The sequence below is a fragment of the Coregonus lavaretus genome, assembly GCF_964263955.1.
Source record: "Coregonus lavaretus genome assembly, chromosome: 15".
NCBI lineage: Eukaryota > Metazoa > Chordata > Actinopteri > Salmoniformes > Salmonidae > Coregonus > Coregonus lavaretus.
The window spans coordinates 47847682-47866584 of NC_140002.1; the positions used below are offsets into that span (position 1 = coordinate 47847682).

General features: G+C 44.4%; 1 protein-coding gene across 3 annotated transcripts in view; it reads right to left on the reverse strand.

Annotated features, from left to right (window-relative positions):
- c2cd2l (c2cd2 like) overlaps positions 1 to 18008 on the reverse strand; it is a 53302-nt gene extending 35294 nt beyond the window's left edge. For 2 of the 3 annotated variants that reach the window (XM_084178223.1, XM_084178221.1), the window contains exons 1-2: positions 17728 to 17814; positions 16795 to 17241 (exon numbers count right to left, since the gene is read on the reverse strand). In XM_084178223.1, coding sequence (XP_084034349.1) covers positions 16795 to 17169 — 375 coding nt within the window. In that variant the 5' untranslated portion in view covers positions 17170 to 17241; positions 17728 to 17814. Of the gene's footprint in view, positions 1 to 16794; positions 17242 to 17727 lie in introns of all 3 variants that reach the window. The other variant, XM_084178222.1, reaches the window with a different exon arrangement.
- Positions 18009 to 18903: the final 895 nt, after the last annotated feature.

An 18903-nucleotide genomic window follows, 5' to 3' on the forward strand; every position in this document is an offset into this window, starting at 1 on the left:
GAGGGTGGTACGCTCAGCCGAACGCACCATTGGGTGCACACCGCCTGCCCTCCAGGACACCTACAATACCAGTGTCATAGGAAGGCCAAAAAGAGCATCAAGTACCTCAGCCACCGAGCCACGGCCTGTTCTCCCCGCTTCCATCACTCAGACGTGTGCAGTATAGGAGCATCATGGCAAAAACTGTCAGACTGGCCAATAGCTTCTACCCCCAGACCGCTGAATAGCCATCACTAGTCAGCTACCTACTTCCTCCCCCTCCCCCCAGCCCCCTCCTGCTGCACCTCCTATGGACATTTACCCTGCCCCCACCCCCCAGTGGACATTTATCATTGTTACAGTTGTAAATATGTATATATATTATTATTATTGTTATTTCTCTGATTGGTTAGAGACGATCCAATCGCTGATTACTTTGTTTTGTACAACGCCCCTCATTTTGACGTCACCACAAACGACTTCAATGATGGCAGTCTCAGACTGAAGTATGTAGCGATCATAGAGCAGCAGAATAATTCAGTTTGAGTCATCAGGCAACATCAGTTTGCCCTGGCATATGGAGTGCTTACTCAACCACCCATAGCTCCGCTGTGTGCAGTGAGGGATTTTGATTAGACAGTGACTTGACCCTCCTGTTTATATAACTTTGCATAGCTCTCGGATATCACTTTGCCTTCAATAAGAGCTATGACCATATCATTTCAATAAATCAAAACATGGCATGACAAACATTTACCCTCACCATGAGGTCAAGCTAGTGTAGAGCAGCATCTACTGTACTCTCCCCCACTATTATCATTCACTTTGAATCCCAACCCTGTGCAAAACAAAACACTGAATGGTCGATACTATCATCCTCAGTCATTTGTGTAATGCAATTAGAGACTACATTCATATATCCTGAGTCATTACAATTAAACTTTTCTTATTTAAATCCTCTTAAATCTATTATTTACTGCACCTGATGCTATATGGTTTAACGACAGAGTCTGAGAGGAAGAGATTTGAGATTGGCTTACTCCTCATGTGGGAGAAGTGACAGTCACAGTTACAGCTTTGTCCCTGTGAGCTGCCACTGAGAGAGTGGGAGTCTCTACAGAGGGCATTTCTAGAGTGAGATCCTTCCTGAGGACATCCAGGGTGTCACTTTGTGTTTGTGTCACTGTCCTGAAGCCCACGGGTTTCTGGGTAACTACAGTGCCTTCAGAAAGTTTTCACACCCTGTGACGGTTCTCATTCCCGTCACCATCTATTAGAAATGTTCACGTATTACAAGTTACTATTGAATTGTTTATTGAGCACAGGTGCAGCAGAGCGCCATATGCGCGAGGTGTTGGGAGCCGGGGGAAGACACACAGTGGGCACACAGCAAGCTGTAACAGAACAAACAAACACCACATTTTAGCGATCTCTGGTCCATTGTTAGACTGATCACCTAATATTGTTAAGAGTCGTTATGTTGTGCTCTCTCTGTATGTGAATGTCTGTTCGCTAACTGCATTTGTATTTCAGAAGCTGAGCCGTGTACTGCATGATGTGCATTCCATTCGCTTCGTCTCATCCTGGGTTTTTTAAAGGAAGTGACGGCGCATTCACTATTATCCTTAAAAAAAAAATCTAATCTAAGATTGTTTTAAAACACCTCACTTCTTATCGTTGTTACCTTTTAGTTTGTTAACGTTTGTTTAAATTAAAATCTTGTTGGGAAATAAGTTAGCCGATTGTGTTTTGATCCGAGACTCAACCCCCCCCCCCCCCCCCCCGGTCCTTGAGTCAACCACGATCTCCCTCCTTTCCCCCTGCCTGCCTTGCCTCCTCCTCTCAGTCAATGAGATGAAACGGATAGAAAAGAGCAGAAAACTCTGAACTATCTAATCAGGCTCCAGTTCTACCTACCTACATACCTGCCTACCTACCTACCAGGGCCAGTCAGAGCTGGAGTGCCAAGTTCAGGTAATGGCTCTGGGATGTATAGCGTCCGTTTTAAGTGCTCCTGACCAATTATGCAATTTTTTAAATACTTTTTTTGCTGGTCGTAACTTCCTATTACTGAAAAGAGCTTCTGGACATAAGAACAGCGATCACTAACCTTGATTGAAGAATTCTACTTCAATGACTCGGCCGCGCAGGATATACTGCTCACCCGGGACCAGGCCCTAATCCCCGACACTCGGAAGAGGAAAAGACGATGATATAGAGGCCGGCGTGGGGGCAGCCTGATGAAACTAAGGTGGCGAGTGAATAAACCACCTCTACCCTCTGTTCTATTGGCGAATGTACAATCACTGGAGAACAAACTAGATTGATTTAGCCCACTGCACCCTGGAACTATTCCAATTTGCATACCGCCCCAATTGATCCACAGATGATGCAATCTCTATTGTGCTCCACACTTCCCTTTCCCACTTGGACAAAAGGAACACCTACGTGAGAATGCTGGTCATTGACTACAGTTTAGCGTTCAACGCCATAGTGCCCTCAAAGCTCATCACTAAGCTAAGGTCCCTGGGACTGAACACCTCCCTCTGAAACTGGATCCTGGACTTCCTGACGGCCCGCCCCCAGGTGGTGAGGGTCGGCAACAACACATCCGCCACACTGACCCTCAACACGAGGGCCCCTCAGGGGTGCGTGCTTAGTCCCATCCTGTACTCCCTGTTCACGGCACGACTCCAACACCATCATTAACATTGCCGACGACACGACGGTGGTAGGACTGATCACAGACGCCGATGAGACAGCCTATAAGGAGGAGGTCAGAGACCTGGCAGTGTGGTGCCAGGACAACAACCTCTCCCTCAAAGTCAGTAAGACAAAGAAGCTGTTCGTGGACTACAGGAAACGGAGGGCCCAGCATGCCCCCATTCACATCGACGGGGCTGTAGTGGAGCGTGTCGAGAGCTTCAAGTTCCTCAGTTTCCACATCACCAAGGATCTATCATGGTCCAAACACACCAATACAGTCGTGAAGAGGGCACGACAACGCCTCATCCCCCTCAGGAGGCTGAAAAATGTGGCATGGGTCCGCAGATTCTCAAAAAGTTCTACAGCTGCACCATCGAGGGCATCTTGAATGGCTGCATCACCGCTTGGTATGGCAACTGCTTGGCATCCGACCGCAAGGCGCTACAGAAGGTAGTGCGTACGGCCCAGTACATCACGGGGGCCGGGCTCCCTGCCATCCATTACCTCTATACCAGGCGGTGTCAGAGGAAGAGTCCAGCCATGCAAGCCACAAACTGTTCTCTCTGCTACTGCACGGCAAGCGGTACCAATGCACCAAGTCTGGTACCAATACACCAAGTCTGGTACCAACAGGAACCTTAATAGCTTCTACCCCCAAGCCATAAGACTTCTAAACAAGACTGCTAAATAGCTATTGGCTACCCGGACTACCTGCATTTACCCCTTTTTTGCACTAACTCTCTTGCACTGACTCTATGCACACACACTGGACTCTACCCACATACTTACACTGACAGCCCAACACGCACACACATAACATGAACATACATGCATACTGATGCCACACACACACATTTACACTCACCACATATGCTGCTGCTAGTCACTTTACCCCTATCTACAGTGAGGGGAAAAGGTATTTGATCCCCTGCTGATTTTGTATGTTTGCCCACTGACAAAGACATGATCAGTCTATAATTGTAATGGTAGGTTTATTTGAACAGTGAGACAGAATAACAACAAAAAAATCCAGAAAAACGCATGTCAAAAATGTTAGAAATTGATTTGCATTTTAATGAGGGACATAAGTATTTGACCCCTCTGCAAAACATGACTTAGTACTTGGTGGCAAAACCCTTGTTGGCAATCACAGAGGTCAGACGTTTCTTGTAGTTGGCCACCAGGTTTGCACACATCTCAGGAGGGATTTTGTCCCACTCCTCTTTGCAGATCTTCTCCAAGTCATTAAGGTTTCGAGGCTGACGTTTGGCAACTTGAACCTTCAGCTCCCTCCACAGATTTTCTATGGGATTAAGGTCTGGAGACTGGCTAGGCCACTCCAGGACCTTAATGTGCTTCTTCTTGAGCCACTCCTTTGTTGCCTTGGCCGTGTGTTTTGGGTCATTGTCATGCTGGAATACACACCCATGACCCATTTTCAATGCCCTGGCTGAGGGAAGGAGGTTCTCACCCAAGATTTGACGGTACATGGCCCTGTCCATCGTCCCTTTGATGCGGTGAAGTTGTCCTGTCCCCTTAGCAGAAAAACACCCCCAAAGCATAATGTTTCAGTTTACATTTACATTTTAGTCATTTAGCAGACGCTCTTATCCAGAGCGATTTACAGGAGCAATTAGGGTTAAGTGCCTTGCTCAAGGGCACTGCGACAGCATTTTCACCTAGTCGGCTCGGGGATTAGAACCAGCGACCTTTCGGTTACTGGCACAACGCTCTTAACCTGCCGCCACCTCCATGTTTGACGGTGGGGATGGTGTTCTTGGGGTCATAGGCAGCATTCCTCCTCCTCCAAACACGGCGAGTTGAGTTGATGCCAAAGAGCTCGATTTTGGTCTCATCTGACCACAGCACTTTCACCCAGTTCTCCTCTGAATCATTCAGATGTTCATTGGCAGACTTCAGACGGCCCTGTATATGTGCTTTCTTGAGCAGGGGTCACTCACGGCGTAGTGTGTTACCAATTGTTTTATTGGTGACTATGGTCCCAGCTGCCTAGAGATCATTGACAAGATCCTCCCGTGTAGTTCTGGGCCGTTCTCATGATCATTGCAACTCCACGAGGTGAGATCTTGCATGGAGCCCCGGGCCGAGGGAGATTGACAGTTATTTTGTGTTTCTTCCATTTGCGAATAATCGCACCAATTGTTGTCACCTTCTCACCAAGCTGCTTGGCGATGGTCTTGTAGCCCATTCCAGCCTTGTGTACGTCTACAATCTTGTCTTGACCATGGTGGAGAGTTAGGAATCTGATTGATTGATTGCTTCTGTGGACAGGTGTATTTTATACAGGTAACAAACTGAGATTAGGAGCACTCCCTTTAGGAGTGTGCCTCTAATCTCAGCTCGTTACCTGTATAAAAGACACCTGAGAGCCAGAAATCTTTCTGATTGAGAGGGGGTCAAATACTTATTTCCCTCATTAAAATGCAAATCAATTTATAACATTTTTGACATGCGTTTTTCTGGATTTTTTTTTTGTTATTCTGTCTCTCACTGTTCAAATAAACCTACCATTAAAATTATAGACTGATCATTTCTTTGTCAGTGGGCAAACGTACAAAATCAGCAGGGGATCAAATACTTTTTTTCCCCTCACTGTATATGTACAGTACATAGCTACCTCAATTAGTGGTCCTCTGTAGCTCAGCTGGTAGAGCACGGCGCTTGTAACGCCAAGGTAGTGGGTCCGAACCCCGGGACCACCCATAAAAACATTTTTATGCACGCATGACTGTAAGTCGCTTTGGATAAAAGCGTCTGCTAAATGGCATATTATTATTATTATAATTACCTCGTACCCCTGCACATCGATATATATATATATATACAGTGGGGAAAAAAAGTATTTAGTCAGCCACCAATTGTGCAAGTTCTCCCACTTAAAAAGATGAGAGAGGCCTGTAATTTTCATCATAGGTACACGTCAACTATGACAGACAAAATGAGGAAAAGAAATCCAGAAAATCACATTGTAGGATTTTTAATGAATTTATTTGCAAATTATGGTGGAAAATAAGTATTTGGTCAATAACAAAAGTTTCTCAATACTTTGTTATATACCCTTTGTTGGCAATGACACAGGTCAAATGTTTTCTGTAAGTCTTCACAAGGTTTTCACACACTGTTGCTGGTATTTTGGCCCATTCCTCCATGCAGATCTCCTCTAGAGCAGTGATGTTTTGGGGCTGTCGCTGGGCAACACAGACTTTCAACTCCCTCCAAAGATTTTCTATGGGGTTGAGATCTGGAGACTGGCTAGGCCACTCCAGGACCTTGAAATGCTTCTTACGAAGCCACTCCTTCGTTGCCCGGGCGGTGTGTTTGGGATCATTGTCATGCTGAAAGACCCAGCCACGTTTCATCTTCAATGCCCTTGCTGATGGAAGGAGGTTTTCACTCAAAATCTCACGATACATGGCCCCATTCATTCTTTCCTTTACACGGATCAGTCGTCCTGGTCCCTTTGCAGAAAAACAGCCCCAAAGCATGATGTTTCCACCCCCATGCTTCACAGTAGGTATGGTGTTCTTTGGATGCAACTCAGCATTCTTTGTCCTCCAAACACGACGAGTTGAATTTTTACCAAAAAGTTATATTTTGGTTTCACCTGACCATATGACATTCTCCCAATACTCTTCTGGATCATCCAAATGCACTCTAGCAAACTTCAGACGGGCCTGGACATGTACTGGCGGCGTAGTGTGTTACTGATGTGTGTTACTGATGGTACATTTGTTACTTTGGTCCCAGCTCTCTGCAGGTCATTCACTAGGTCCCCCCGTGTGGTTCTGGGATTTTTGCTCACCGTTCTTGTGATCATTTTGACCCCACGGGGTGAGATCTTGCGTGGAGCCCCAGATCGAGGGAGATTATCAGTGGTCTTGTATGTCTTCCATTTCTTAATAATTGCTCCCACAGTTGATTTCTTCAAACCAAGCTGCTTACCTATTGCAGATTCAGTCTTCCCAGCCTGGTGCAGGTCTACAATTTTGTTTCTGGTGTCCTTTGACAGCTCTTTGGTCTTGGCCATAGTGGAGTTTGGAGTGTGACTGTTTGAGGTTGTGGACAGGTGTCTTTTATACTGATAACAAGTTCAAACAGGTGCCATTAATACAGGTAACGAGTGGAGGACAGAGGAGCCTCTTAGAGAAGAAGTTACAGGTCTGTGAGAGCCAGAAATCTTGCTTGTTTGTAGGTGACCAAATACTTATTTTCCACCATAATTTGCAAATAAATTCATTAAAAATCCTACGATGTGATTTTCTGGATTTTTTTTCCTCAATTTGTCTGTCATAGTTGACGTGTACCTATGATGAAAATTACAGGCCTCTCTCATCTTTTTAAGTGGGAGAACTTGCACAATTGGTGGATGACTAAATACTTTTTTTCCCCACTGTATATTTAACCAATTTTGATTTCAAGCTGTGATACAACAAAATATGGAATATGTCAAGGGGTATGAATACTTTCTGAAGGCACTGTAAACTATTCTACTATGGGGTTGTCTGATTTTTCTATTCATTACTCGTTTTGTTTGCAGAGTAAATTTAAATATGGACTGTTCTAGCATCTTTAAAATACGCCTAGGCAGAAATATTGCTTCGTGTTCTATATTTTTTGGTCATGTACAATGATTTTGCCGAGGTGCAGCGCCACAGCTAAATGACTGCAACGGAAACACAATCTGAGATACAAAAAATATTTCCCGCTCCCGCTGGCGTAGAATCGCCCACATGGCATACTGCAGTCGGCAAATCACGTTTCAATGGATATGCTACTACCCATGACTCATAATGTGTATTTTACATGTTAAATGAAATTCTATTTTTGTGCAGCATTAAATCAGAAAGGATGCCCACACAAAACCAACTACTGGTGTTAGAAAATGAAGAGAAATGTTTTCGAAGGAAGCGTTTTGAAGGAAACTATTTGTAGTCCAACAAAGCCCCGGTCACAGAGAGAGAGAACCTTAGTCTTGAGCTAATCATCAGGCTCTTTAGAATTGCAGATCCCCCAGCCACCCGTCAACAGACAGTCTTCTTTCCTTTCCTCCAGATGCACAGTGATGCTGCAACCTGCTCCTCCCACACTGACCCACTGCCTGTAGTGTAGAGACCTCACTGATGATGCAGATTCCAACCAAGCAAGCCTTCTTCTACAACATTATCACACCAGCTTGCTCTGAGTACCTTCTTGTTCTGCATACAGCCTTGCTGTATAAAACTCAAGTCTTTCTTCAAATAGGCCTACCATTTTATACTCGTTCTTACAATCCAAATGACTTCACAATTCTGCATGTTGACACTAAACATTTGGAACCCGGCACTAACACTTCTGCTCCGGCCTTCCCTCTGGCTGAGGAACATCATCACACATCACACAGATAACGCCACAGCTCCTCACTCTCTCATTAAAGGACTTCCAAAATCCTCTCCCAAGGTGGAAGCCGGGATGCTGTTGCATCACACACTAGTAAACAACTCCATCAGAAAAGAGAGCACCCTTATGTGCATCCATCAGAGGAGTGTACTGTATACGTGCATTTCCTATGTACGCAGTATCGAAGAGCTCAGTGTGGGTGTGCTTAATTGTTCACGCTTTAGCGTTCTCATGTGTAAGAGAAGCCGGAGCCACTATGTAAGTGTTTGAAAGCATCTGCTCTACTCTCTCTGTGTGCATTAGTCTGGAGCATTATGCTGTGGAATGAGTCAGCTGGTCAGAGCTGTGTCTGTCTGATGTGTTCATCTGCACCATGTGTTAAATGAAAACCTATATGATCCGCCATCATATGGGCTACCCATCACGTGGATAGGAGCATGTGTTGGTACATTAGCCAGAGGTGTGCACTTATGTTTTTGTACAGTATTAGTCAATAGAGGTGATTGCAATTGTAATTACACAGCACCATATGTAATTGCGTGTGTGTGTGTGTGTGTGTGTGTGTGCTCTCAGAGGACGTCCTTCTGTTGACATCCGCGTCACACGTAACCAGCTGTGCTGAGGCCTTATGCCAAATCTCTGGATTACAGAGAGAGAGAGAGATGGGAAAGCTTCTTAGTTTACCCTGTAGATCATCATTGAACCGGAAGTGGACACACACCCACACATCCACCCACACACTTTTGCAATCCTCCTCTCCAGTCTTTCTCCCATTCACAATGGCATATGCACTTCTGTGATCCCTGTCTCCCTCTCTATCAGCAGCACACCGGCAGTAATCTGACTAAAACGGCACTGTGGAATTGTGTTTGCAGAACCGATTAACACGCATTACAATTTCCTGGTCCAGCATCTTCAGGAGAGTGGGGGTACAAGGGGGACACCAGTGTCCGTCACACCCAATTATGTGTGTGTATCCACACCAAAGCATGTGTGTGGACATGGAGTACATCCGTCACATAGTATCAGACACTTGGATGTCAGACCAGCCCAGACTGCGGAATCACACACACACACACAGCACACGCACGCACACACACACACACACTCCTGTGTGTCCCTGACTTCGTCACCTACAGTGCATTTGGAAAGTATTCAGACCCCTAGACTTTTTCCACATTGTTACATTACAGCCTTATTCTAAAATGAATTAAATGAATTGTTTTCCTCATCAATCAACACACAATACTCCATAATGATAAAGCCAAAACAGGTTTTTAGAAATTATTGCACATTTATTCAAAATAAAAAACAGAAATACCTTATTTACATAAGTATTCAGACCCTTTGCTATGAGACTCGAAATTGAGCTCAGGTGCATCCTGTTTCCATTGATCATCCTTGAGATGTTTCTACAACTTGAATGGAGTCCACCTGTGGTAAATTCAATTGATTGGACATGATTTGGAAAGGCACACACCTGTCTATATAAGGTCCAACAGTTGACAGTACATGTCAAATAAAAAACCAAGCCATGAGGTCGAAGGAATTGTCCGTAGAGCTCCGAGACAGGATTGTGTTGAGGCACAGATCTGGGGAAGGATACCAAAATATTTCTGCAGCATTGAAGGTCCCCAAGAACACAGTGGTTTCCATCATTCTTAAATGGAAGAAGTTTGGAACCACCAAGTCTCTTCCTAGAGCTGGCTGCCCGGCCAAACTGAGCAATCGGGGGTGAAGGCCCTTGGTCAGGGAGGTGACCAAGAACCCGATGGTCACTCTGACAGCACTCCAGAGTTCCTCTGTGGACATGGAAGAACCTTCCAGAAGGACAACAATCTCTGCAGCACTCCACCAATCAGGCTTTTATGATAGAGTGGCCAGACGGAAGCCACTCCTCAGTAAAAGGCACATGACAGCCCGCTTGGAATTTGCCAAAAGGCACCTAAAGGTAAAGGGTCTGGAGTAAACCTGGCACCATCCCTACGGTGAAGCATGGCGGTGGCAGCATCATGCTGTGGGGATGTTTTTCAGCGGCAGGGACTGGGAGACTTTAGTTTAGTTTAATAATTCAACCATTTTCAAAAACAAGCACACATAAAATTTGAAAAAGCCATACATGCACATGAGTAAAATCATCAAGGATAACACACAATAAAGTCTGGGACTTATTTCCATTGTGGTCGAGGGAAAGATGAACGGAGCAAAGTACAGAGAGATCCTTGATGAAAACCTGCTCCAGAGCGCACAGGACCTCAGACTGGGGCGAAGGTTCACCTTCCAATAGGACAACGACCCTAAGCACACAGCCAAGACAACGCAGGAGTGGCTTCGGGACAAGTCTCTGAATGTCTCAAGTGGCCCAGCCAGAGTCCGTACTTGAACCCGATCGAACATCTCTGGAGAGACCTGAAAATAGCTGTGCAGCGACGCTCCCCATCCAATCTGACAGAGCTTGAGAGCATCTGCAGAGAATAATGAGAGAAACTCCCCAAATACAGGTGTGCCAAGCTTGTAGCGTCATACCCAAGAAGACTCAAGGTTGTAATCGCTGCCAAAGGTGCTTCAACAAAGTACTGAGTAAGGGGTCTGAATACTTATGTAAATGTTATATTTCAGTGTTTTATTTTTAATAAATGTGCAAATATTTCTAAAAACCTGTTTTTGTTTTGTCATTATGGGGTATTGCGTGTAGATTAATGAGAGAAAACATTTTTTAAATCCTTTTTAGAATAAGAATGTAACGTAACAAAATGTGGAAAAAGTCAAGGGTTATGAATACTTTCCGAATGCACTGTATGTGCTCATAGCCTCCTCACCACTGCTCATAGCCTCAAAGTGGCTGCGTGTCTGGGCCATGGTTTACAGCAGGACACAGCCTAGCACCAAGCAGAGACAGACTAGGGTGTACTCTCAGGTCAAGGCCGTGGTAACCTCAACTGATACCACGCTCCGTGCAAGACACGTGGGAATGACACCTGGGAGTTTGGTAATGCAAGACTAAGGCCATGGGACTCTACCGTGTGATGTCAGGTGGTGACATACTGTATGCATAGAGTGTAAGGATGTAAGTTTATCGGAAGACACAAATACAGACATGACATAGTGTGTTTACTTATTTATGACTAAGATACAACTTTCCTAATTTCTATTATGAAAAATAGCCTTTAGTGGACTATCACATATCTGATGATGCTGTGTAGCTAAATGACTAAAATGTAAATGTAAAAATGTGTAGGATATGGTAATGGTAATCTTGGTGGTAATCTTAAACTTGAATAGCCATGTCTTCATAGCACAACAAGTATTCTATGACAACATCAGTGGATGATGCCAGAGAAGCACTTTAGGATAATGTAATAAAATTACTCAGGTTTCTCCAACCCGACGTAACGACCATGTAATGACACTGATGCCTCTTTTCCTCCGGCATATTTTGCCAGCTGCAGAAACATAATCGTGACAGTACACAGGTCAGTGTGAACGTGAGTCACAGTTGCAGACACCACGGTTTGGGACTGTTGCCGAGGTGTCCGTTACCGAGTGTCCACGGCAACATGCCTGTCAGGTGACAGGTGCTTGTGTGTGAGGAGCGGAGAGCATGACGACAGTGACATGGCTCGCCCCTTGGTCAGGGCTGTTACGGTGACCGTATTACCGCCACACCAGCTGTAACGAGTCATGATGGCAATCAAATTCCATGTGAGTGAGAGGTGCTTCGGCACGCAGCGCGGAGAAGGGAATTATAATTATTATATCCAGCGCAAGGGCATAACGGCTACTGGCCGCAAAAGGCATGGATATTTTTAGGGGGATTATGGCTACACAAAGGGGATGCAGCCTGGAAATTCGAGGCATTATCAAGTGCTTGTCAAATTGTGAATGAGAGACTGATGAAGTGTGTACAGCCTTCGCAAAAAACAAAGCAGAGCTCATGCCTTTCATGCAACTGTTGATGCTGTGTAGCTAAATGACTAAAATCATCATTAGAGTCGCATCATGCAGCCTTAGAATGTATTAAAAATCAAAACATATAGCCCAAGATTTGTATCACAACTAAAGTTACATAAATAACTCTAAATTAAGCATATAGGAGTACCTGTGCGCATTGCCTCAAATCGTTTGGAGAAAATATCCTTTCTATTTCATTCAGCTTTGTTCAATTGTATTCTTCATACTATAAAATAATGCTATGGAATCCTAAGCAAATATTATCTGCTAAATGAACTAGTGTAGCCCACAGCCATATGGCATAGCCAGATCAGGGCCTAGAGTATGCTATTCTGTTCTTCTGAAATAGACTACATTTTCTTCATATCATGTTTCTTTAGACCTGTCTAAAATAAATAATGGATTTATTGTGATGGTGTAGGCTATATTACATGGATTTATTAGACTTTTTTTAATGTAGATGTTCTGCATCAGTGGCTTGTAGGCTATGCGTGGAAGACAAGAGATGCTAAATGTGTTTATGTTAATTAACAGTCAATTACCGTGAGACCGGCAGTTATTTGCATGACAATCACCAGCTGACAAAATGTCATGACCGCCACAGCCCTACCCTTGGTTACCTAACACTCGCCAAACTGTAGCAGCACACCGCAGCAGAACCCTTCCGGCTGGTTTTTCAGGTCAGGTGTATTTGAATATGAGGGGAGCTACTAAGGAGGAACAAGATACCTCTTCCTGAGACACAGGCATGTGACCACCTCATGCTAAAGACCACAGGTTCATGGTGGAGCTGTGTTTTGCCTTCAAATACAGTAGGTTATAGGTTAAAATGTAGGTCAATATATGTACAGTCCATTGTAAGAGTCAGTTGTTGGGCCTTGCAAAATGAGGGGTGAATGTACAGTCAAGTGTTATTGGATGATTGAGTGAGGTCAACATGTAAGGCTTTAGTCGTTGAATGATACAATGACATTCATTCTACAACCAACCTACTCAAGAGATTTAAAATTAACCAGAGACTTTGATGTGCTTGGGATGCCCAGTTGCCCACACAAAATACTTGTAGGCCTATTCCAAGTTACCACACAGATTGCACCAATGAGAGCTGATTGCAGGTTTTTTCATAACGCAGAGGAAATAGCAACATTAGGTGCCTCTACTAGCTTTGGCACTTGGCCAGAGTACAAATTAAACACCACATGGGTAAACAGCTTTTTTCTGACTCGGTCTTGTCCTCGTCCTCTCCTGGCGCATTTATTTGCAGACTGGCTGTGAAATTTAAGCAAAAAATGATGTAACCATGTTCTTAACCTCCTGACAACGGGGAGGCTATATCTGGGTTGCTGAACAGGCACTAGTATTTAATTTGCCAGGCAGAGACTGTGGCTGACGGATGGAAATGGTGTGCAAAGCATTTAACTTAACAAGCCTTTTGTTCTCTATAAAACACCCATTTGACCCTCTTTGATTAGAAAGAGACTTCTGTTGCAGAGCTAATATGTTGAAGGAATAAAGCAGTGTGGAATGTATGAAGTGACACATTCTAGAAGAATTCTGCTGGACCATGCCTCAACATTCTCATTGCATCTGATCAATTGCAACAGGATGTTTCTGTTGGCCGCAGTGACGTAAGACACAAATGTACAACGTTTGTCAAAATAATTTAGAAACTGGATTTTCCTCTGTCTTCCTGGAATAGACTAAGAGGGTTATGTTGACGCTCTGGTCTTTTTACAGTACCATCTTTGGATCAACAATAGCCTTTGTAGGTCAGAACAAGAGGAGAGCTCTGAGCAGTGTCCCATTTCACCCTAGGGAGTTGCAGTCTGACTACTTTTAAACTAACACACATACACACACAAATGAGCGCATGCATGCACGCACACACGTACGTACATACGCGAATGCACACGGCACACACTTTTCGAGCTGACTGGTGGTAGTCTGACCCCCTTTAAACTTTAGTACCCACACGTCCTTGCACACACACTCACCCACACACATACGGATCGCAATGGTTGAAGGTAGAGGATCGGTTCCGTCTCTCAGTGCCCACAGGGCAGTAGTCGGAGCGGTGGGATTTGATACAGACACATCAAACGTAGAGTTTGAATAAAGTATGAGGACATTAACAGTCTGGTGTCCACCTCAAACACAGGACTTACAGTGAGGGAAAAAAAGTATTTGATCCCCTGTTGATTTTGTATGTTTGCCCACTGACAAAGAAATGATCAGTCTATAATTTTAATGGCAGGTTTATTTGAACAGTGAGAGACAGAATAACAACAACAAAATCCAGAAAAACGCATGTCAAAAATGTTATAAATTGATTTGCATTTTAATGAGGGAAATAAGTATTTGACCCCCTCTCAATCAGAAAGATTTCTCGCTCCCAGGTGTCTTTTATACAGGTAACGAGCTGAGATTAGGAGCACACTCTTAAAGGGAGTGCTCCTAATCTCAGTTTGTAACCTGTATAAAAGACACCTGTCCACAGAAGCAATCAATCAATCAGATTCCAAACTCTCCACCATGGCCAAGACCAAAGAGCTCTTCAAGGATGTCAGGGACAAGATTGTAGACCTACACAAGGCTGGAATGGGCTACAAGACCATCGCCAAGCAGCTTGGTGAGAAGGTGACAACAGTTGGTGCGATTATTCGCAAATGGAAGAAACAAATGAACTGTCAAACTACCTTGGCCTGGGGCTCCATGCAGAGTGGTCCTCTGTAGCTCAGCTGGTAGAGCACGGCGCTTGTAACGCCAAGGTAGTGGGTTCGATCCCCGGGACCACCCATACACAAAAAAATAAAAATAATGTATGCACGCATGACTGTAAGTCGCTTTGGATAAAAGCGTCTGCTAAATGGCATATTATAAGATCTCACCTCGTGGAGTTGCAATGATCATGAGAACGGTGAGGAATCAGCCCAGAACTACACGGGAGGATCTTGTCAATGATCTCAAGGCAGCTGGGACCATAGTCACCAAGAAAACAATTGGTAACACACTACGCCGTGAAGGACAGAAATCCCGGTCCCCCTGCTCAAGAAAGCACATATACATGCCCGTCTGAAGTTTGCCAATGAACATCTGAATGATTCAGAGGAGAACTGGGTGAAAGTGTTGTGGTCAGATGAGACCAAAATTTAGCTCTTTGGCATCAACTCAACTCGCCGTGTTTGGAGGAGGAGGAATGCTGCCTATGACCCCAAGAACACCATCACCACCGTCAAACATGGAGCTTTGGGAGTGTTTTTCTGCTAAGGGGACAGGACAACTTCACTGCATGAAAGGGACGATGGACGGGGCCATGTACCGTCAAATCTTGGGTGAGAACCTCCTTCCCTAAGCCAGGGCATTGAAAATGGGTCGTGGATGGGTATTTCAGCATGACAATGACCCAAAACACATGGCCAAGGCAACAAAGGAGTGGCTCAAGAAGAAGCACATTAAGGTCCTGGAGTGGCCTAGCCAGTCTCCAGACCTTAATCCCATAGAAAATCTGTGGAGGGAGCTGAAGGTTCGAGTTGCCAAACGTCAGCCTCGAAACCTTAATGACTTGGAGAAGATCTGCAAAGAGGAGTGGGACAAAATCCCTCCTGAGATGTGTGCAAACCTGGTGGCCAACTACAAGAAACGTCTGACCTCTGTGATTGCCAACAAGGGTTTTGCCACCAAGTACTAAGTCATGTTTTGCAGAGGGGTCAAATACTTATGTCCCTCATTAAAATGCAAATCAATTTATAATATTTTTGACATGCGTTTTTCTGGATTTTTTTGTTGTTATTCTGTCTCTCACTGTTCAAATAAACCTACCATTAAAATTATAGACTGATCATTTCTTTGTCAGTGGGCAAACGTACAAAATCAGCAGGGGATCAAATACTTTTTTCCCTCACGGTACAACAGTAGGGGGTAGACTGTCTCTTCGTGACTCGCAGCATGACAGGGAGAAATCAAACGGTTTTCTAGGCTAGGACGTTGTACTGAAAGTGGATGTGCATTCCCCAGTAATAGAGAAGATCGAGAAATTGTGCTGTATAGGCATTCATTTGAGTGCATACATTCATCAGAGAGAGTGGCTGCCTATTTCAGCCATTTCCTTGATACCACTATCTCTGTGTTGCCATGCCATACAGGTGAACAGGGGATAGATATATAATCAATAACACATGGTCAGCATCCCAAATGGCACCCTATTCCCTACATAGTGCACTACTTTTGACCTGAGCTCTATGGGCCCCGGTCAAAAATAGTGCACTATTTGGGATGGGACCCATATATGAATGTTCATACTTTGGGCTTTGTGGGATTGTCTCACACCCACAGAAATAAGTAAAACACATTATAATACATCTCTATGGTCTCACCACTCACGTGGATCGATTCAGTGCTGTTACACAAGAACCTGTCTCTCTCGCCTGCTTATCGTGACACTCCAACTCCCACACACACCTCCAACGATGAGAAGCACTGCCTGCCTCCCTCCCTGCCTGCTGCCTGGAATTATGGAGATACCACTGCCTACACATACTTACAGCACACATGCACACATTATGGCACAATATTTTCAGATTTCAACATTGCAACTGCTGCTGTGTTGCTTGACAGTGAATGTCAAAACAAGCAATCTGTAACAGGCTAATTATATATTGGGTTTTGATGCTCAATGCTCTTATCGGCATGATTTCTTCCATGTCTAATTAATTAGTCATGCTTGCCATAGAACGGCCTGGAGCAACAACAAAAACAACTTACCCCATGTCTGCAGGCTTGTTCATTGAGCACTTTGACCCAAGCCCTCTGCCAATGTTCCCGGAAAGACTTGAAGGAGAACAGCGAAGTGAGCAGACCCTTCACCCCGGCCTCGGATGCTGCTCCTCCTCCATCCCGTCCAAGCCGGAGCTTGAACAGGGTGCCCCACACACCCCCATCCTGAATCCTGTGGGAGAGGGTGATAGGAGGGAGTAGCCTGGCTGTGGCTCCCTGGCCCTGGGTGAGTGACTTGGGGCTCCTGGGGCGTAGTACGGCCAGGGAGTACTGGACCAGCCAGGCCAACACGATGAGTAGGGAGGCCAGGAAAAGACCCACCAGGCACAGCCAGCTTATGTACTGGAGCATCTCCATCATCATGCAGACCTTCTAGGGCTTCTCATATCATCAGACTGGAGGATTCAGTTTGGGTCTTCTTGGACTGTTGTATGCCTATAAGTGTGGAGGGCCAGAGAACAGTCATTCATGAGTCATTTAGGCCTACATATTTCAAGAGCATATTTATTAATAATCTATTACTAAATATTCAAGAAAGATTGGATGAGTTAGGTTGGTCATTTGAAATTAACTTCGCCTGAATAGATCTAGCCATGATAAGAATCACAAGTTACATTTGTAATGCATGAAAACTGTAATTACAACTGTGTGTTAGTACATTGCTGTGCGCTTATGCCAGTATAGGCTGTAGTGACATGCAAAACGATGCATGTGCGTTTGCAGGCACATTGCGTCGTCGTATCAAAATGTTGCCCTATTTAGTAACACAACATGCATTACGTAACTCTACAGTAGAATAAACCATGCATAAATCAAACAAATGCCTGTGCTGTATTGTTGCTCTTGATTGTAGATTTTCTTGTAGTGTGTGTGTATCCTATTGCAATAGCTTTAAAATAATAATAAACTGAATTAGCCTACAGTGTAATTCACGAAAGGTCCGATCTGAAAGTGCCACCATTTAAGTCAGTGGAGGCATCGACAGCAAGAAATCGGAAACAGCGGGATACATTGTGTCCGTCATCCGAATGTACTTCTGTTGTCATCATCAGCGGTTGTGCCGTATCCCGATCAATGTGCAACTGCTATTTATATCCTCAATAAGTTGCATGATCGGATATCAACTGTTTTATAGCCTGCATGTGCATGCCCCCTCCCACCTCCGATCATCCGATCCAGTACAAATTCGTCAATGGCACGCTATTGCGCAGGAACCGATTAACTGTCAAGTCGCACAAACAGCGCGTGCACAACCCCTCTGACCCATACATTTAAAGGGCCACGCAACATTTCTTTTTTCGGCACGTCCTCCCACCAATGATGTATATCAACCCTGGATTGGTTTTGCTATGTATTGGCCATTTCGAGGCTTTGAAGCCATCGGTCGCCATATTGGCACTTCCCAGAAGGCGCGGTCTTGCATAGGGAATGAATGGAATTCTACAGTATTTCAATTAAATGTTTCAAGGACAAACTGACAAGTATTTTTTGTGGTTGTAGTGAGGACAGTAACATTAGTCATCTCAAAAAAGTATACTGTAAGGAAAATGTTTTTATATATTTTTTGTGTGTTTAGCTCAAAAGTAGGCTATGCATTAAGGTGTCTGTAATAGAATAAATGTGGCAAAAACGAATGTAGACATTAATAAATGCATTTATATAGCTTACAAAATATTTTTTACAATGGGGGAGTGCCAAGATGGAGGCACGGTGGCTTCAACACAGCGCCCCCTAATGTCATCTAGAGTGTATATATAAACAATTGGCGAGCACGCATCTCTTCATCACCTCTGTGCAGGTGGACAGTGGTCAAGAAGCGAAGTACTGTAAAAATTCTGAATAAAATGAAACCTGGCCTGGGACAACATAAAGGCTACAAAATAAACTTTTTATTGGACCATTGTTATGTCCATATAACTAGAATGCTTCATCTTCAGATCAGTTTGCACCTGAACCTGCACTGTTTTGCGGTAGTCCTGGCAACCACAGTCAGACGCACCAACACTCAGAGACAATGAGGAAATATGATAGCCTACTGACATGGTTACTGGCACATGACATGAAACATTATCACCTTTTCTTCCTTGTGGACAGTGG